General features: G+C 48.6%; 2 protein-coding genes across 3 annotated transcripts in view; both read left to right on the top strand.

Annotated features, from left to right (window-relative positions):
- Nucleotides 1–7,095, top strand: part of LOC140911138 (tetraspanin-36-like) — a 37,472-nt gene extending 30,377 nt beyond the window's left edge. Inside the window, exons 6-7 of the mRNA XM_073343531.1 lie at nucleotides 3,622–3,705; nucleotides 5,572–7,095. Coding sequence (XP_073199632.1) covers nucleotides 3,622–3,705; nucleotides 5,572–5,658 — 171 coding nt within the window. The 3' untranslated portion in view covers nucleotides 5,659–7,095. The remainder of the gene's footprint in view (nucleotides 1–3,621; nucleotides 3,706–5,571) is intronic.
- Nucleotides 7,096–12,620: 5,525 nt separating this feature from the next.
- The window catches only part of SKA1 (spindle and kinetochore associated complex subunit 1), a 45,246-nt gene continuing 36,898 nt past the window's right edge, over nucleotides 12,621–20,968 (top strand). Inside the window, exon 1 of one of the 2 annotated variants that reach the window (XM_073343532.1) lies at nucleotides 12,621–12,709. The gene's annotated coding sequence lies outside the window, so the exon portion shown is untranslated. The remainder of the gene's footprint in view (nucleotides 12,710–20,968) is intronic. The other variant, XM_073343534.1, reaches the window with a different exon arrangement.

Consider the following 20,968-nt stretch of genomic DNA (forward strand, 5'->3'; position numbering starts at 1 on the left):
ATAAGGAGGATAAAGAAGAGGACTCAGGATGACATATTCAATGAGATCCTGCAAGCCTGTGCTGCATCGGACTGTGAGCAGGGGGCCTAGAGGGTGAATGTTGCAGACAGTGTGGAGAAGGAAAGAGCTGACAGTAGAAAGGCCCAGGAGCACCATCAGGAAAAGGAGTGGGAAATGCATGAGGACATAACGGGGCTTCTCCATCAGCAAATACAGATACTTCAGACTCTTGTGAATCTACAGTCGCTCGCCTCCCTTTGCAGTCTGTGGAAAATTCCATTAAACACCTCGATACACCTCCTCGGTACCTCAGCATTCCATGTTGCATCAGGGGCTCCCTCCCCTACCACTCTGCCCCAGGGGACAGTAAGGACAACCACAGCTTCACAGACGCTGACCTGTGAAAGCCACGGTTCCTGTATGTGCAGCTAAAATGGACCTGAATGTTCTTTCCCCTTGTTAAAATTCTGTTCCATTAATTTATTAATTTATTAAGTTTTTAATGTGTTTGTGTTTAAATCACACAGATTTTTCTTTGCCCTGGTTTTGTTTCTCAAAAAATTCTATTCTTTGGAAAGTAATTAATCTTTATTAATTCACAGCATGTCACAAAATCATAGAAATGTAGGGCTGGAAGGGGCCTCGAGAAGTCAAGTCCAGTCTATTGCTCTGTGGCAGGACCAAGTATCACTACTAGACGATCTCTCACAGGTGCTTGTGCAACTTCTTTTTAAATGCTGCAGAGTACCTAATGGTACTGAAACCACCCACTTATGTGTTATTGTACACGTTGACACAACTTATAGAACCAGTGACAAACACAGTGTAATAATCTTAAATGGACAGCAAGCACCTCAAAATTAATAGCTGCATTGACAGTGTTCTATTCATAGATATATGCCAAGCATCACACAATTCCTGACTGGCCCCAAAACAGCAGGGCCAGATAGAGCACAGTACATCACAACGACCTACTGTGGCTTGCTTTTAAAGTGCTCTTTCAAAACCTCCCTGAACCGTATAGCTCCATGTTAAGCTCTTCTAATAGCCCTTGTGTCTGGCTGTTCAAACCCAGCAGACAGCTGCTCCACCTCCATCCCGGCAGCAACATTCCCCACTTTGTTTCACAGATATTATGCAGGACACAGCAGGCAGCTGTAACCATTGGGGTGTTTTTTCACTGAGATCCAATCTTGCAAACAAACCAGCATCCAGCATCCCTTCAATCTACCAAAAGCACATTCAGCAGTCATTCTGCACCTGCTCAGCCAGTATTTGAATCTTTCCTTGGTGCTGTCAAGAAGGCTGGTGTACATCTTCTTGAGCCAAGGAAGCATGGGGTAGGCTGGGCCCCTTAGGATCACTACTGGCATTTCAACATTGCCAATGGTAATCTGCCAGTCAGGAAGGAAAGTTTCTGAACAGTCCTGGGCTCTTAAACATGCAAGCGTCATACACCTTCCCTGACCAGCCAGCAGTGATGTTGATGAAACATCCCTGGTGATCCAGCAACGCTGCATAACCACAGAAAAGTAGCCCTTTCTGTTGATGTACTCTATGGCAAGGTGGGCTGGCGCCAAAATAGGGACATACATGCCGTCTATCGCTCCACCACAGTTTTGGGAACCCCACTGCCGCAAATCCATCCAATGTGTCCTGAACATTGCCTTGAGTCACAGTCCTGTGTAGCAGATGATGAATGGTCCTGCACATTTGCATTACAATGCCTCCCCCCCGCCCCCCCCAGTGGATTTTCCAACTACAAAATTATTTCCCATTGACTGGTAGCAATCCGGTGTTGAAAGTTTCCACAGTGCGATCTCCACTCCACTTCTCTGCTTCTCCACTGTCAGTGCAGCTCTCATTCTAGTGTCTTTGTGCTGGACGGCTGAAGTGAGCTTGGCACACAGATGCAGGAATGTGGTCTTGTGCATCCAAAAGTTCTGCAGCCACTGTTCATCACCGCAAGTCTGCATTATGATGTGATCCCACCAGTCAGTGCTCATGTCTCAGGCCCAGCAGCGGCGCTCCACTGTCGGCAGCTGCTCAGTGAACGCCACCAACAACCTTGAATTGGTTTTTGCTGTGTCTCACAGCAAACTGACCTTGACAAAACCGCTGATTCAGTTCTTCTTGTGGCTCTGAAAATACCGGAGGATCATGCATCCTGTGCTTGCAACACTTACGACAAGAGTCCAGAGCTGTGTGGAGAGTGAGGAAGGCCACGAGGGTTCATGGGATTTTTTAAAAAGGCCTGAAAATTATGGGATATAGATGACTTTTATGGGATGGAGACAGTTAGCTGCTGGGAAGCTGACCCCTTGCTCCTACTCATCCCTGCACAACTCATTTCTGCCCCACTGTGCAATGCCAACATTTCCTAAAAGACTGGATAGTGGTGGGTTGCACACTGGGATACCTGTCCATGGTGCATTGCACTATGAATCTGTATAAGCACTCCTGGTGAGTATGCACAGCGCCAACGAAAGGAACCAAGTATGCATGCGCACAAGCAGTCTACTAACTGCAGCGACTGTATGCTGACGTAACTTGTGTCAACAAAAGCTTGTAGTGTAGACTTGGCCTTACATAACCCCACTGAAAGGATTTCAATAATAAAAGCACTAAAAATCACACAGGGCGACATTTGTAGCCATCACATTGTTCTCACATTTGAACCTCCAAGGCAACTTGTCAGAAGCTCGGACTGGATGACAGGGGATGGATCACTCAGAATTGCCCTGTTCTGTTCACTCCCTCTGAAGCATTCTGGCAGTGGCCACTATTGGAAGACAGGATACTGAGCTAGATGGACCATTGGTCTGACGCAGTATGGCTGTCCTTATGTTCACTCTGTATGTTATATCCCTTTCCCCTACCCTTTATCTGTCTTGACTGTTAAGATTGTAAGCTTTTAGGGGCAGGGACTGTCTCTCATTATGTTTTTACTCTGTCTAGCACAATGGGGCCTCATTCTTGGTTGGCCCTTAGGCACCATCATGATATGAGTAATAATATTTTCATAATCTGTGCCTGATCAGTACTGGATAGGAGACAATCTAGGAAAACCCAGCTGCTGTGGGAAGTGTGTTGGGGATTTGGTAGATGACCCTGCTACCTCACTAGTAAATCAATCCTTCAGCTTGGGAGCATTATCCTACCTACCCTAGATTTTACATCAAATTCTGGAATAAATTATGACATTCATTCAGTATTCATAGGGTTTAATTCAGAAAAAAATTGCACCCATCTTCTCCACTTTGGGACCCCACAAACCGTCATTTTACGTTGTGGACACCACCACAGGCCTCATAGCTCTGTATGTGGCAACTTCCTTTATAGAGTAACTGAATGGAGCCATATAAGACTCATAGAAAGTACAGATGACAGAGTTATTAGCTTGTCGAGTGCATCTCCCGAGCAGTGCAAGAGCAGTAGCTTGTTTCAAGTCCATCAAGACTGCTGCCATTGGCCGCATGGGTCATAGCAGGGCCACACAAGGTCTTGCCCCTGCGAGATTGTGTGCAAAACCTGCCCCATTGTATTGGATTTGATGGTTTGTTCTCAGTTTAATAGTGTAATCAAATGGCAGCTAAATCTTCCTTTTCTACATCTCCACAGGGCTGTGCAGAGAAAGTGGAATATGGGCTACAGGCTGTATTGAGCTATGCTATGCTCGTAATCCTAGGATTTGCCATCATAAAGGTATTTAATTGTAAAGACATACATTTCTTCCCCCACAGAAAATAGTGCCATTTTCCTCTCCTTGGGGCTCTCACTCCCACAATCCCTTAAGTCACTTTGCTGCAGTTGGTTGCTCTTTCCATGGCATTGCATGACATCCCTTTCCAGGGGAGCAAAAGCTGGGTAGATAGGAGGGGAGAGGGATAATACTGCTTCTAATAGCAATTTTCCCAGGGATTTCTGCTTGGAAATTGTTTGGGTCAGAAAGGAGGCTGCAAGAACACACTAACCAAATCCACTGAATTCCCGCTGTATGGTCTTTGAATGGAGGGGCTTTGACAGGCTGAGGGAGATGAAGAGGGAGCATGCCAAGGAGCTGCTGTATCCCTACTTCTAACTTCGTGCCTTGGTTTTGCACCAATTTTCTCTTTTCTGCCTGCATGAACGGATGGGAGGATCCTGCCCAAAACTAGAAAAAGACTTGATGGGACTAAGTGGAAGGCTGAACCGTATTGGTCATTTGCTAAGAGATGCATTATTTATTTATTTATTTTTACTTTTTTTTTTTTTAATGGATGCTATGGCCCAGATGTAGCTTTTTTAAATACAAGATTTTCCATAACTTAAGACCAAATGTCTCCATGGAATTTTTTTTTTAAAGCTAAGGTTTTGTTTTAAAAAACACATAAATAGTCCTTTGTGTGGGAATCTGAGAATGAAATTGACTTTAAATTAAATACAAGCACGAAACTGACTAGCTTGTTTTTATTATTCAAACTGAGAGAAATGGGAAAAAAGAATCAAATTGCATAGAGTAAAAATTAGATTTTTTTAAACCTTTGCATTAAACTTTCCATACTTTTGAAGATTTGATCCCTGAGTTTTAATCTGATAATTTCTCTTCCCCATTGACTAGGGAGGACATGTCAAAATCAATGGCAGCAAAATGTTCTCTTAAAGTATATACATGCTATAAAAGAGTTGTAACAGTTGTTACTATTTAATGCCTGAGTTCTACACTTGGATTAATGTTGGAGCAAGGATCCATCAATGCAGATCTGAATGTAGGAGGAGGGCCTGATTTGGTGATAAAGTTTCCTTTTCCTAGTCCACTGTCAGGGCAAGACTGGCATCCGGAGTATACTTTCTAGCATTTTTTTCTAGTCTCAAATTACTTCAGTGAAGGGGCTTCCACCACTTCCTTCTGATTACTCCACAGTCTGATAAATTTTACCTTCTCATCACTATTATTTATTTGTAATTGACTGTGGTCAGTTCTTCCATCAATCACCACTTCTGCTCTCTTCTAATTGTCGTAGCATATATGGTTTTGTCTTTTATTGGATACCTGTACATGCTTAAACGTATTGCAAATCTACATTCCAAACCCAGTATAGCCATAGTCACAGTAGATGCTGCCTAGGAATTAATGTTTCTGGAGTAAATTTATGGGGAAAACAGTGGGAGAAAATCCAGAGTCCATATCACTATTTAAAAGTGACCTTTAAAGACACCTTTAAACATCAATACATTTATTTTCTCAGTATTATGTTGTTAATAGGGGGGAACGATAGCTCAGTGGTTTGAGCTTTGGCCTGCTAAACCCAGGGTTGTGAGTTCAATCCTTGAGGGGGCCATTTAGGGATCTGGGGCAAAAATTGGGGATTGGTCCTGCTTTGAGCAGGGGTTGGACTAGATGACCTCCAGAGGTCCCTTCCAACCCTGATATTCTATGATTCTATAATATACAATGCACTTGACAAATATGTAGAAGGCAACATCCCCGCCACAGAGAGGTTAAATTTAATTCAAGCATAGATAAAACATACAATAAATTCAACCTCCAAAAGAAACAGTAAAGCTAAAGATCCCTTTTTTCCTTTTCAGTTCTTTGGAATGCTGAGTGTCTGTGTGCTCACATGCAAGAAGGAAGACAATGGCTACCAACCCCTGTACTCAGGGGTATTTGCTTGATAAGAAGATGGAAAGGTCATTTTTCATCGCTTCTTGATGATCAAATGGATTTGTATAGATGCCCCAAATGGACAATGTATTACCCTTTTGTTAAATACTGTATTTTATTTACGTGAGCAGAAAGAACACTGTTAAGATTTGGAAAGGTTTTAAGTGTACCATGTGAAATGACAGCTTCAGTGTGCAGTGTCCCTTGGTAACAACCTGATTTCATGTACCTCGACTTTCTTTAGGGTTGTTTCACACTTGCATGTGTGACATTCCCTAAAACGACAGCAGATGGTGTGATAGACTCCAAAAAGAAACCCTACTTCTTGCAAGTTTTACATTTGTCAGACCTATTTGTAACCTGAAACTTATAGAAGAAATTGTTTTAAACCGTTAAACTGATAATGCAGACATGGTGCATTCTAGACTCTTTTCAATATTTCCAACAAGAAATCACTCCCATGACAAATGTTCAAGCAGCAAAAGAAATCTGTAAACAGAAGGTTTGAATATTCCTGTTTATAAGCATTATTATTCAAGGGTACATTTCACTGTGGCTGGCATGTTTTTTTCTCTCCAATTTGTAACTGGTGTAATTCAGTTTGCTTTAAAGATGAGCATTAATCATATCCTCAGACCAAGACATCCCTGAACTTTGGGCAAATTTAAAATCCAGATCTGAGGTTTGCAACTGTCTCTTTTGTCTACCAATGGGCAGAATCAACCCCTTGGATCTGAGTATCTCCACACTCTGGGGAAGTCTGAATTAGAAGTTTATCACTTAGGCCAAGAAGTTATCACTCTGGTTCTTTTAATTTGAGATCAAGAATTTCTGAGGCAAGGCACTTAATATTTCCCATTTTGATACTAAGTTCTAAAATGCTATCTGTACTGATGTTTTTCTATTTGTCTCTCTGATAATTAATTTTGAAGTCAGTGGGACTATTTACATGAATTGCTGCAGGATTGGTCCCACTGAAAATATGAGTCTTGGGGATATGTTAGAGTTGTCATTTAAAGTGGTGGCCTAATGGAAGTGGCTGCACAGAGGATTTCTTACTGTTAGATTACACATTTTCTTCATGCTTCTCTGGGTGACCAAACAATTTCAAGAACCTATTACATTATGGCAAACAATTCTGTATAGTACTCTTTTTGAGTCATTAGGATTTTTTGTTGTTCTTGTTTTTTTTTGAAGGTCTGCTGAATGTGATCACCTTTTGGGTCACATACAGCAACAAAAATCCCTCTTAACAGTTTTAAATGTCAACCTTGAAATTATTCTGTTCCTTGTGTTTCTTTCCTTTTTAAACCAGGGTGAGGGATTAGTCTGGATGATACAGACTGTTAGAAAAAAAACAGCAGAAATCCTCTTGAGAGAGGCAAGCATTTGCTATAGAAATAGAATAGAGTGTGTTTCTCTAAAGCTATGTCAAAAAGGAGTATGGGCTGAATGTGAGCTTTTAGTCTGTTATCTTTTACTCATGAGATGGAAAGAGGAACTGCTGACTTAAGTATATTCCTGTGTAGATGTGTGTGTTAGGAATGGTGGGGTTTTTTTTGTTTTTTTTTTATTTAAACATTTGGGTATTGTGGGCTTTGTCTTCTGTTAATGCCAAAACAAAAAACCCTTCTGGAATACATTTTAACCAATTAAGAAATGCCACTCATTACTACATTTCATTCCTTCTTAAAAATTATTTAGGCGAAAGATGTAAGCCAGGCCATTCTCAATGAGAGAAAACATTTCCTTTCCAGAAGTACCTGGGCTTGGGCAATGAAAGAGGCAGTCCTGTCTTATGCTCTGCTCAGTGAAAGAAGCCTACTAGTGCCTTGCAAAGCAGTGTTTGTGACTGGCTGGTGTGCGTGTGGATGTGAGAGACTGTGAGTGTGAGACAGGCTGGGGGGGAGAGGATAACAGGCTGTGATGGGGGGTAGTCTGAGGGTAAGAGTGGCAGGATACATGTATTGTGTGCAGGGGCACCTGGCTGGGGCTGCAAGTGTGCTTGGCTGGAGTGTGTGTGTGGGGTGCAGCTGTGTCTGGCTGCGATAGATATAATGTGTGGGTATGAATGGTGGTGTATCTGGCTGGCGGTACAGATGTGCCGGGCTGAGGGAGTAGGGAGTAGTGTGCACTGGTGTGTCTGGCTGAGAGCGGGCTGGGGTTCCTGACAGTGGTGGGAAGGGAATGCTAGGTTCAACCCAGGGGTGGGGGCCCTGCCATGGGGCATCACCTAGGCTCAGCACTCAGGTCCCTGGCCTTATTGGAAATCCTGGAGGTGTGGGCGCAAGCCCAGCCACGTCTAAAGGCCCCTCCCCCAGCCTTGCAGGAGGGACCACCAGACCCAGGAATCAACTGAAAACAGGGGACAACCAATGACTAACAGGGTCAGGAGTGAAGGTCACTTGGGTCCCTGGCAGCAGGCGAGGGGATGCTAGGCTGGCTCAGATACCAGGGCTCAGGCCCAGAGGGCAGTCCTGGACTGGAGTGTGGACAGAACATGGGAGCAACCAGACAGGTTGAGAAGAAAGCCAAGGCTGGTCCAGCGCACACTAACAAAGGGTGGAAGAGCTCCGCAATGCTCTCTCCGGGGAGGGGTGATGGGTGGTGAATGCAGCCCCGAGTGCCAGTGCCAGAAGCCAATGGGAGCTCCGCGGGCTGCACTGTGAACAAGCTGTAAAGGGACTACAGCTGAGGAGGTGGGATAGGGCCAGGCCTCGGGAGCCAATCCGAGAAATAAACTAGCTGAATGGGGTGGTGTCAGAATGACATGGGCCAGTCCAGAAAGGCACCTTAAGGGGGAAGTGAGACCATTTGGGAGCACAAGGGATAGATAAGAGGGTGGGGCCTTAGTAGCAGAAGGAGTTTGCAGGGAACCCTCAGAGACAGCAAGAGGGGTCTTATCCCTGCCAGGCCAGGGACCCTGAGCACAAGTAGTGCCCCCCTCTCTCCCAGGTGTGATGGAGGCAGCCCCATTCTGCCTACACAGAAATCCCCCCCACCAACAGTGAGGGTCTGAGAGGGAATACCTTTAAGGAATTTTTAAAAACTTTAGCATCAGGCTGCTGAAGTGCTTGACAAAACTCCTGGATTATTTCAGGAGCTACCTGCAGTGAAGGCAGGATATCCTTGCTGAAGGTAGTGAATGCATTCAGAACCCCTTTTGAGATTAATTGTTTTTAACGTCACTGTACATTCTGATAAAGCCAATACTGCCTGTGCATCTGCCAGGTCAAAAGAGGGTACATACACAGAGTGTTTCTTGGCATGTGTCCCCCAACATAAGGGGAACTTTAGGTAGCACCCAGCAGCATTGCTAAGCTGAGGCATTTGAAAATCATGGATCAGGCTGCCTCCAGAGTCAGGGACTGGCTTTAAAAACAAAATTGTTTAAAATAAATAAAAATTGGGTGCTTAATTCACCCTTTTTGGGCACCAGCAGTATAATGCCATCTTTAATTGCATGACCCTGTGATATTCCCCCCCTCCCCCACCCCACCCACATCACCCACCTCATTCCAAGCATAGGATAGCTCGTGCTTCCCGAATGAACTGTTAGTCACCATCTTATTATTATGCAATGTGTCCCCCCCGGGCCTTATTTATACTGCACACTGTTCAAACCCTGCTCTGAAGACAGAATAATTCATTTCTTCATGGGCTGATTTATGGTGCTCATGGCTGTAGTATCTAAGGCCATGAGATCGGTGGGAGTTAGGTGCCTATACATTTTTGAGGATCTGGTCCTGAGTGCTTCACAAACATCAGAAAATAAATTTATTAAAGTGAGGGAGCGCTATTATCCACCTTTTACAAATAGGGAGCTCAGGCACAGTGGAATTAAGTTTTTAAAGTATCCCCTTATTTTGGGTACCCTCTTTGAAATGTGCAGAACCTGATTTTCTCAGAATATTGGGCATTCTGTAGCACTTTATGTGCTCCAGGAATATCTTTCAGTGATTCCAGTTGCTACTGTGAATGCTCAGCACTCAAGCAAATCAGGCTTCTGTCTCAAGTTGGGTGCCCAGAAAATGAAGGACACATTTAGTAACTATTTCTGAAAAGTCTGGTTTAAGCTAATTGACTGGCGTCACATAGGAACACTGCAGGTTAGAGCAAACAGAGAACTGTGCATGATGCCTACTGCTCTGAGGTGTCTAAGAATTTGGCGAATGCCAGACACCACCCAGAGGTACTTTGCCTAGATGTGTGCTCACACAAGGGACTGGAAAAAGGCCCCACCTTTGCAAAGAACCATTCCGTCCAGCTTCTGCCTCCTGAACTGATGTATGGCCAACTGGGCCAGTGCTAGGACTTTAGGTGGAGGCTGATGAGGAAGTCTGAGAGAAACCACTCCTCTGCATATGGATCCAGGACTTGGAGCCCCTCTGCTCTCTCCACAGGCCCCTCCTCCCCTAAGCCCAGCCTCAGGGCTTTTGCTCTTGCCCCAGGGTCCTTCTCCTCCGCCTCAACCAATCCAGCTCTCGGGACCCTTCCTCTTCCTCCCCCCCCAAACCCAGCTCCATTAACAGCTCCTGCACCTTCCCCCACTCCAAACCCAGCTCCAGGGATCCCTCCTATTCCTCCCTCCTGCCCCCGCTCGGGAGAGCCTTCCTCTTCCCTCCCCTGGCCCACCAAACCCAGATCCGGGGACCCTTCCAGCTCCTACCCCTCGACCCCACAACCCAGATCCGGGGAGCCTTCCGGCTCCTACCCCTCGACCCCACAACCCAGATCCGGGGAGCCTTCCGGCTCCTACCCCTCGACCCCACAACCCGGATCCGGGGAGCCTTCCGGCTCCTACCCCTCGACCCCACAACCCGGATCCGGGGAGCCTTCCGGCTCCTACCCCTCGACCCCACAACCCGGATCCGGGGAGCCTTCCGGCTCCTACCCCTCGACCCCACAACCCGGATCCGGGGAGCCTGCCGGCTCCTACCCCTCGACCCCACAACCCGGATCCGGGGAGCCTGCCGGCTCCTACCCCTCGACCCCACAACCCGGATCCGGGGAGCCTGCCGGCTCCTACCCCTCGACCCCACAACCCGGATCCGGGGAGCCTGCCGGCTCCTACCCCTCGACCCCACAACCCGGATCCGGGGAGCCTGCCGGCTCCTACCCCTCGACCCCACAACCCGGATCCGGGGAGCCTGCCGGCTCCTACCCCTCGACCCCACAACCCGGATCCGGGGAGCCTGCCGGCTCCTACCCCTCGACCCCACAACCCGGATCCGGGGAGCCTGCCGGCTCCTACCCCTCGACCCCACAACCCGGATCCGGGGAGCCTGCCGGCTCCTACCCCTCGACCCCACAACCCGGATCCGGGGAGCCTGCCGGCTCCTACCCCTCGACCCCACAACCCGGATCCGGGGAGCCTTCCGGCTCCTACCCCTCGACCCCACAACCCGGATCCGGGGAGCCTTCCGGCTCCTACCCCTCGACCCCACAACCCGGATCCGGGGAGCCTTCCGGCTCCTACCCCTCGACCCCACAACCCGGATCCGGGGAGCCTTCCGGCTCCTACCCCTCGACCCCGGATCCGGGGAGCCTTCCGGCTCCTACCCCTCGACCCCACAACCCAGATCCGGGGAGCCTTCCGGCTCCTACCCCTCGACCCCACAACCCAGATCCGGGGAGCCTTCCGGCTCCTACCCCTCGACCCCACAACCCGGATCCGGGGAGCCTTCCGGCTCCTACCCCTCGACCCCACAACCCGGATCCGGGGAGCCTTCCGGCTCCTACCCCTCGACCCCACAACCCGGATCCGGGGAGCCTGCCGGCTCCTACCCCTCGACCCCACAACCCGGATCCGGGGAGCCTTCCGGCTCCTACCCCTCGACCCCACAACCCGGATCCGGGGAGCCTGCCGGCTCCTACCCCTCGACCCCACAACCCGGATCCGGGGAGCCTGCCGGCTCCTACCCCTCGACCCCACAACCCGGATCCGGGGAGCCTTCCGGCTCCTACCCCTCGACCCCACAACCCGGATCCGGGGAGCCTTCCGGCTCCTACCCCTCGACCCCACAACCCGGATCCGGGGAGCCTTCCGGCTCCTACCCCTCGACCCCACAACCCGGATCCGGGGAGCCTTCCGGCTCCTACCCCTCGACCCCACAACCCGGATCCGGGGAGCCTTCCGGCTCCTACCCCTCGACCCCGGAACCCAGATCCGGGGAGCCTTCCCGTTCCTACCCCTCGACCCCACAACCCGGATCCGGGGAGCCTTCCGGCTCCTACCCCTCGACCCCACAACCCGGATCCGGGGAGCCTTCCGGCTCCTACCCCTCGACCCCACAACCCGGATCCGGGGAGCCTTCCGGCTCCTACCCCTCGACCCCACAACCCGGATCCGGGGAGCCTTCCGGCTCCTACCCCTCGACCCCACAACCCGGATCCGGGGAGCCTTCCGGCTCCTACCCCTCGACCCCACAACCCGGATCCGGGGAGCCTGCCGGCTCCTACCCCTCGACCCCACAACCCGGATCCGGGGAGCCTGCCGGCTCCTACCCCTCGACCCCACAACCCAGATCCGGGGAGCCTGCCGGCTCCTACCCCTCGACCCCACAACCCGGATCCGGGGAGCCTTCCGGCTCCTACCCCTCGACCCCACAACCCAGATCCGGGGAGCCTGCCGGCTCCTACCCCTCGACCCCACAACCCAGATCCGGGGACCCTTCCGGCTCCTACCCCTCGACCCCACAACCCAGATCCGGGGAGCCTGCCGGTTCTTGCCCCGCCCCATACCCAGCTTAGGCGACCCTCCCTCTCCCCTAACGGGCTCCTCCTGCCCTTACGACCCACTGGGCACCGACCCGCTTCCCCCGAACTGAAGTCCCCAGACCCGCGGCTCCAGCCCAGCGGATCCCGGCTCTGGGGCAGCTGCCGGGGCGGGCGCAGGCGAGAGCTGCGCATGCTCAGAGTTCCCGCGCATGCCCCTGGAGCCGCTCCTGAAAGGACCGCGGCGGGTCTCTGGACTTCTCGCGCGACCTGCCGCGGCCGAACGCGGGCGGTTTGAACGGCTGCAGCGCGCGGGCGCGCCCCTCTCTCCTGCCGGTTCCCGCGGTGAGTCTGAGGGGACGGGACGGGGTCTTGGGGCACTGTGAGGGGAGAGGCCTTTGGAGATGCGTGGGGCGGGGCGGGGCCTGGTGAGGAGGCAGGGGAAATGGCTGGTCCCCAGCGTGGCTATGGGGAGTGCCTTGGGAGGGGTGAGAGGGGCTGGCGGGGAAGGAGGTGGTCCCCTGCATGGCTGTGGGGGGTGTGAGAGGGGTCTGGTGAGGAGGCGGGGAATGAGGGTGGTCCCCAGTATGGCTGTGGGGGGGAGAAGGAGGGGTGAGGGGCCTGGTGAGGAGGCAGGGGAAGTGGCTGGTTTCCAGTATGGCTATGGGGAATGCCTTGGGGGGGAGGGGTAAAAGAGGCCGGGTGAGGAGGCAGGGAGTGGGGGTGGTGGTCCCCAGCATGGCTATGGGGAGTGCCTTGGGAGGGGTGAGAGGGGCCTGGGGAAGTTGGGGGTTGGACTAGATGACCTTCTGGGGTCCCTTCCAACCCTGATATTCTATGATTCTAAGAGGGTGGGCCCCAGGAGCCTGGCTCTGGGTGGAGGAGCCTGTCTCTACTCTCCGCCTACCTAGGCAAGGGGCACAATACAACGGATCTCTCCCCTCTGCTAGGCACCCACTGTGGTAGCTTGGTACATCCCACCCCTTCTCCTTGTCCTGTTGCACATTCCTGCAGACTCAGGGAGGGTCCTTCCCGTGGGCTCTGTGCCAGCCTGTCTTGTAAGCCATCTCTGGACAGGTTGAGGAGGAGGGGGTGGGCCTGGCTAGCAGCAGCTGTGATACAGGACCCAATTCAGAAGTCTTATGTCACACACAGATGTCTGCATTGGTGTACATCACGTGCCAAGGGGTTGGAGAAGGTGTAATGTAAAGAAGGAGAAGAGGCTGCTCATAGTTTTACACTGCCCTCCCCTCATCGTCCTTGTTGCTTTCCCTGCCATTCAAGCTGCACTTCTAGCCCCTCTGTTTTAATCCCTTCTGTCTTCCACTCACTGAGCTGTAATTTGCACATCAGACAGATATAAGATGGTAATATGCTTGTCAGGAGCTGCATCTTATGTACGTGGAATACCATATACCCATATGATGTATATTATAGTAGGAGCTTGGCAGTGTTGTAGTTGAAGTTAGACATAAGAATGGCCATACTGGGTCAGACCAATGGTCCATCTGGCCCAGTATCCTGTCTTCCAACAGTGGCCAGTGCCAAGTGCTTCAGAGGGAATGAACAGAACAGGTAATCATCAAGTGATCCTTTCCCTGTCGCTCATTCCCAACTTCTGGCAAACAGGCCTGGGACACCATCCCTGTCCATCCTGCCTAATAGCCATTGATGGACCTATCCTCCATGAATTTATCTAGTTCTTTTTGAATGTTGTTAGTGTCTTGGCCTTCACAACATCCTCTGGCAAGGAGTTCCACAGGTTGACTGTGCGTTGTGTGAAGAAATACTTCACCAGGACTACTGTTATATTCTTCTATTTCCATATGTCCATAGCTTTCTGGAAAATGGTCTCTTTTGAGAATGAAGTTATCCATGCTGGGTATCAATCAGAGGGATGTTTTTTTTCTCCCCAACTTGGAGCTGTGAAAGTTTGAGCAAAAGCCTTTCAGCCATTCATGAGTTAATCAGAGATGAATTGCTAGTGTGAACTCCTGTTAGTTAGTAAAGTTTGCAGGGGGGCACTGAACATTATAGTATCACTAATCCCTTAGCCTACTGGCCCCCTAGGTGCTGAGTTTTGTCCAGCTCCAAAATATCCTTCCTCTCCCACCTCCCCCACCCTTTATATTCCCTCCACAAGACTCCACCGCTAAGCCTGTGTATGCCCCCAATCTCTGGTCCTCTGTAGCTCCTCTCACCCCAAGTCCAATCAGCTGGATGAGGAGTGGGAAGTGCTGAGCCCTGCTGCACTAAGCAGCCTCAAACTGTTTCCTCCTCCTGCATGCTGCCTCCTTCCTTCCAGGTGAGGGCTGAAAACTGGTGTGGGAACAGTGTCGTCCCCCCATCTCTCTCAGGATAGAAGCTGTGACAGTGATGACTTTCCCTTTCAAATTTTGCTCATGATATCTGTGGTCCTGCAGTGTCATTTACATCCCTCGGCCCAGGCTGCTTCCTGCAGCCCCCATTGTCCTGCAGCGGTGAACCGCAGCCAGTGGGAGCCGCGATCGGCCAAAGCTGCAGCCATGGCAGGTAAACAAACGGGCCCGGCCTGCCAAACGTTGCCGATAGAGGTCTATAAAATCATGAGTGGTGTGGAGAAAGTGAATAAGGAAGAGTTATTTACTTGTTCCCATAATATAAGAACTAGGGGCCACCAAATGAAATTAATGGGCAGCAGGTTTAAAACAAATAAAAGGAAGAAGTTCTTCATACAGCTCACAGTCAACCTGTGGAACTCCTTGCCTGAGGAGGTTTTGAAGGCTAGTACTATAACAGGGTTTAAAAGAGAACTGGATAAATTCATGGAGGTTAAGTCCATTAATGGCTATTAGCCAGGATGGGTAAGGAATGGTGTCCCTAGCCTCTGTTTGTCAGAGGGTGGAGATGGATGGCAGGAGAGAGATCACTTGATCGTTACCTGTTAGGTTCACTCCCTCTGAGGCACCTGGCATTGGCCACTGTTGGTAGACAGGATACTGGGCTGGATGGACCTTTGGTCTGACCTAGTATGGCCCTTCTTTATGTTCTCCAAGTTCTACTAGCAAAAAACTCAGGGGACCTTGTAAACTATACAACCCCAGTAGGTGAGGTTCAAAGAGCATCTAAACTCCTCTAGTAAAGCTGGTAAAGCTTGAAAACTCCTTTATACTTAAAGCAAGCCCGTCAATTTATATTTCAGATGCAAATGTGACTCTCCCCTCCTTCCCCCCGCTGTTAAAAATAACATAAAGCCCTGTTCCTCCAAACACTATGCAGCTGAATAGTCCCACTGAACCTGGTGAGGCTTCCTTAGATGTATAAGTGCTTGCAGGATCAAAGCCTAAGGCTTGGTATACTCTGCAAAGTTAAGTCAATATAAATTGCCTTGTGTCAACCTATTTGTACATGTCTGTCTACTTAAATTTGTCTCTGCCTAACATAAATGACTTGTTACGGCAATGCAGTAAAACCATCTCTCCAAGTGGCATGGAGCTGAAGTCAACCTACTAAGGTTGACGTAGTACAAGTGTGTAGACACTGTATAACCTGTGTCAACCTGAACAGTCCTCCAGTGCCTTTCCTACAATGCCCCATTCCCTGCAACAGTGACCTCTCTGCTCGCAATTGTGAACTCTACTGCCAGGTGGTCCCCGAGACCGAAAGGCACCCCACCACACATGTTTGAAATGCTTTTTTCTGATTGCCCAGCTTGGCAAGCACATCTAGCAGTGTTCCCTTGTTGTGTGCAACTGACTCTGCCAGCTCCATGTACTAGAGACACTCCTGGCTGGAGCAGGCAAGAAGTATTGGATCTCATGGACCTATGTGGAGAAGAAGCTGTGCAAGCACAGCTATGCATCAGCAGTAGAAATGTGAATATCTACTAACAGATTGCACAGGAAATGCAGGAAAAGGGTATACCAAGTATCAGCAGCACTGCAGCATGAAAGTGAAGGAACTATGCCAGGCATACCACAAAGCCAATGAGTGCAAAATGGATCTGGGGCTGAGCCACAGACTTGCCGCTTTTACAGTGACTTGCCTGTCATACTTGGTGGAGACCCAACCAGCACATTGCAGACCACCATGGATGAGACAAGAGACTCGCTGCTGTGAACAGCAAGGAGGAAGAGGATGAGGGGGCAAGACATGGAAGGGAGCTCGAACCATGCCACAAGTCAGGACCTGTTTGAGACTTTGCCATGGTCTACCCAGTTTCCCTAGCCAAGCATGGATTACCCCGATGTAGGGAAAGGGACCATAGGTAAGTGTATGCATGCATTTTTTCTTACAATATTTAAATTTAAAGATGGTGCCCATCCCATCCCAAATTTAACCAGACACAGGTATGGGCTTTTTACTGTCTTACTCCTACAAGAGGAGGTAGTGGTATAACAAATGGAGGTAGGGTTGGCATCTGCTTTTCATGACCCTGTTGGGTTAAGTGGGGGTTAGGGGTTCAGAGCAGTTTGTTTATGAATATAGAGATGTCTCTTGACTCCTCCTGGGCTATCTTGATGAAACTTCCATGGTGGTGCGCTGCAGTTCATTCTCTAAGGTTTCTAGCGAAGGCTATCTTATTTCTTCCTTTGTGGTATGATGCTTTCCCATGCCACTCCGTGATGAGTTCACCTGGCACCATTGCAGTAAACAGGCTAGCAGCATATGGCTCTGGGCAGGTTTGGGACCCCAGCAGCAGCTGTGTTATGTATACCTTTGTTACCCTCAGGAGTTACATATCAGCTAAAAACACCACAGCCTGTGGAAAATGGTACCAGTATTCAGTGTCACTGCCCTATACTAGTGCCCATGGAAAAGGGACCAAACTTTTATTGTTTCATGTAACTGAAATTCCTTGCCCTTGGCCAGCCATACTCACTATGGCTGGGGCTGGAGAGCACTGCTGTGCAGAGGTGCTCCAAAGCTGAAGTGTCGACACGCCTTATTAAAAGTTTTTGTGGGGGAATAAGATAAGGGAGTTTTGAAACTTCCCTTTCCATTGTGACTGTAAATCCAATGATACTTCTGTCTGCTTTTTATCTGCAGCTGCTGCTATTGCAGCCTTGAGAGATGCTCTCTCCACACCTGCAGAATACCTGACTCTGATGAGGAGAAGAAAGAAGAGTAGGGAGGACATGTTCAGTGAGAGCCTGCAAGCAAGTGCTGCATCAGACCATGAACAAAGGGACTATAGTGCCAAAATGGTAGACATGGAGAGGTAAAAAACAGACAGGAAGAAGGCGTAGAAAAATGAGACTATGCACCAGGGCATAATGGATTTTCTCAGGCAGAGAACACAAATGTTGCAGACTCTAGTTGACCTATAGGTCCAAACATCCCAGACTCCCCACTCTTTGCAGTCTTTGGAGAACTCCATGGTTGTTGCTCCCTACCCATACACCCGCCCCCCCATCTCATGACATCATGGGGTGCATCACTACCCCATCAGTTCACCCTGTGGGACAGCAAGGAAAATCACAGCTTCCCATACTCTCACCTATAAGAACTACGGAGGCTGTATGCATAGCCACAATGAATTACATTTTTTGCACTGAAATGGACAGAAATGTTTGCTTCCTCTCCTATTTCATAGTCTCATTCTGTTAATTTAAGTTTGTATTGCATTGTTTGTTGTTTTTTGCACATTTCTTTTGCACTATTTTTGCCACTCAATACATATCTATTTTTGGAGAATAAAACTGTTTAGTTCACAATGGACATTGCAGAATGCATAGCAGTGATGACAGCACACAGTACTTGTAAATGCACAGAAAGCACCCCATAACTCATAGGTTCAGGAGCACATCCAGTTGCATTTTATAAATTCAGCAAATGCTAAACAATTCCTAGCAACACCCAAAGCTCCAGGCCCAGAGATCAGTCCAGCACAGAACACTACTGTGCCTGACCATTCAATTGCTCTTTCAAAGCTTCTGTCAATCATGTAATGCCATGGTGAGCTCCTTTAATGACTGTTGTGTCTGGCTGTTCACAGTCAGCAGGCAGCTGCTCCACCTCTACCTTGAGGGCAGCTTTTCCCCCCCCTTTTCCTCACACATGTTATGCATTACACAACAGGCAGCTACAGCAATTGGGATATTTTTCTCATTGAGATCCAAATCTTTTCAATTTACCCAAAGCACATTCAACAGTCATTCTGCACCTGCTGAGCAGGTAGCTGAATCTTTCCTTGGTGTGTTAAGGTGGCTGGCGTATGGTTCTATGAGCCAGGAGAGCCAGGGTTAGGCTAGGTCCCCCAGAATCACTGAGTGAATTTCCATATCGCTAGTGATGATCTGCCAATGGGGAAAGAACATTATGCTGGCAGCTTTCTAAGCAATTTTTGTTACCTTAAAGATAACTGGTTTCAGAGTAACAGCCGTGTTAGTCTGTATTCGCAAAAAGAAAAGGAGTACTTGTGGCACCTTAGAGACTAACCAATTTATTTGAGCATGAGCTTTCGTGAGCTACAGCTCACTTCATCAGATGTGAAAAAATATCAAAATATATCAAATATCAAAAATATCAAAAAATATCAAAGATAACTGTGACTAGCCCACGCTGATGTCAGTGAAGTGTTCCGGGTGATCCACCAGTATTTGTATGACCATAGAAAAGTAGTCCTTTGTTGATGTACCCTGGGGCAAGGTACCCAGAGATGGCAGATGCTGAAAAATGCCACATGGGTTTGTGGAATTTTTGAAAAAGGCATGAAAATTATGGGATATGGATGGGATTATGGGATGGAGAAAGGTACATGCTTGGAACTTGACTCCTAGCTTCTCTATAGATCTTTAAGTGAATCATTTCTATCCCAAAACATATTGTGAACATTTTCCAAAAGGCATCACCCTGGATGGCACACTGGAATACTTACCCATTGTGCACCACACTTTGCACTGGCATAAGTACTCCTGGAGGGTATGCGCAGTGCCGATGCAAGCAGCCAAGTACGCATAAGCAATAAACAAAGTTTGGGGGCTGTATGTATGTATCTATAATGGGAATGGAGCGCAGATCAACAATATCAAATACTATGATGGATTTAAGGGATAGAGAGTCGGAGCCATCAGCTGGCTGGCTTTCCATCCTCGTTGGCCTCACCTGGCAGTTGGAAGCAAAGACTATTACATCTCAATGTACTCGGTGGAAAAGCGGATCAGAACAGCAGCCTCATCGGAGAAAGGGAGAGTCCCAGCGGGCAGGGCCACGTCTTACCTGTAATGTATATAGAGAAATGATCGACTTGAATGTTTCGTGTTGGCTGCAACCCATAACTTGAACATTTTTTTTTCTTCTGACTCAGCTACTGATGATATGGAGAGGTGGAAAGAGAGACAATCTCCTATTTTCTTTTCAGCCATAAGCTCTAAAAACTATAGAAAAGGAACATTTTTTTGTTTTCAATGGTTGCTTCTGTTACAAACATGGTTCCAAGGCTCCGAAGGACTGGATGAGACAATACCTTTGTGAGGGGCTTTTTATTTCAGTCTTTGTTCCTTTGTTTCATGGGGGGTCTAGGTAACTTAAGAAATGAAGTCAGGACTCACCTACAGCTCCATGCTTTCTCATCCTACCAAGTGACCCCTCTGTTACGTTTCCTTTGCCAAAGAGCAGCCTCTCTGGCAGGCAACAGGATCCCAGCTGGCCGCCTGGAGAATATCACACCTGGTCTTGAACAATCTGTGTGTAACAGAGAGAAGGGAGACAGGAAATCATCTGCTGTGCTTGCTGGCTTCCCTCTCTCGTTTTCCTTCTCCAGTGGAAGTACGGACAGAGCAAGCGTGCAAGGCAGCGAGGAGGAAGAGGGAAGGGGGTCGCAGGTGAGGAGAACAGTAGCAGCTTGGAACACTGACAGGCCATAAAGCTCTGCAGCCAGATGGAGGAGAAACAAGAAAATGAGCAACGTCCTCAGTGCCCTAAGGAAATTGGATAGTCACTGATGTCACTACTTTCTGTTCATGGGCACTTGTGTGAACCAAAGTTCGAAGTTTAGACCTGGCCTACGATTGCTATAAACTGAAAGACAAACATCTGTCAGAGATGGTCTAGGTCTGCTTAATCCTGCCTCCTCGGCACAGGGGACTGGACTAAATGACCACTTGAAGTCTCTTCCAGCCCTACATTTCTACAATCCTGTGAAAGAAGTTAGAGGAAAAAAAATATTGTACTAACTTAGGAAAGCATTTAGCTATTTAAGTACGAAGGTCCACTTAAGAGTTACTTGACTGTCTAAAACTGGGAGCTTTGGGGTAGGTTGAGAACATAGCATATAGCCCTAACTGTCTTGACTACAGTAGACATTAAAATGACAACTTTAAAAAAAAAAAAAAAAAAAGACTTGACACAGTGTGATGTCAATGGGCTCAATGCTGCTAGAACCGGGAACAAGTATGGGACACTGACAGAGGAGCCAGGTGCATTCTGAATCTTATTAGGATCATCATCCTAATAAGTCTAGGTGTGGAAAATAAACCTTGGATCACTTCCAAAGGTAATTTTTATTTAGGGCCCCCGTGTGTCTTCAGCGGAAGTTTAATCTGAAGAAATACAGTGTGATTTGGCCCTAATCTTAATTCACAAACACCACTCATCGCTTTAATATGTGAAAAGTTGGCCGTT

The sequence above is a fragment of the Lepidochelys kempii genome, chromosome 5 (assembly GCF_965140265.1).
Source record: "Lepidochelys kempii isolate rLepKem1 chromosome 5, rLepKem1.hap2, whole genome shotgun sequence".
NCBI classification, from domain to species: domain Eukaryota; kingdom Metazoa; phylum Chordata; order Testudines; family Cheloniidae; genus Lepidochelys; species Lepidochelys kempii.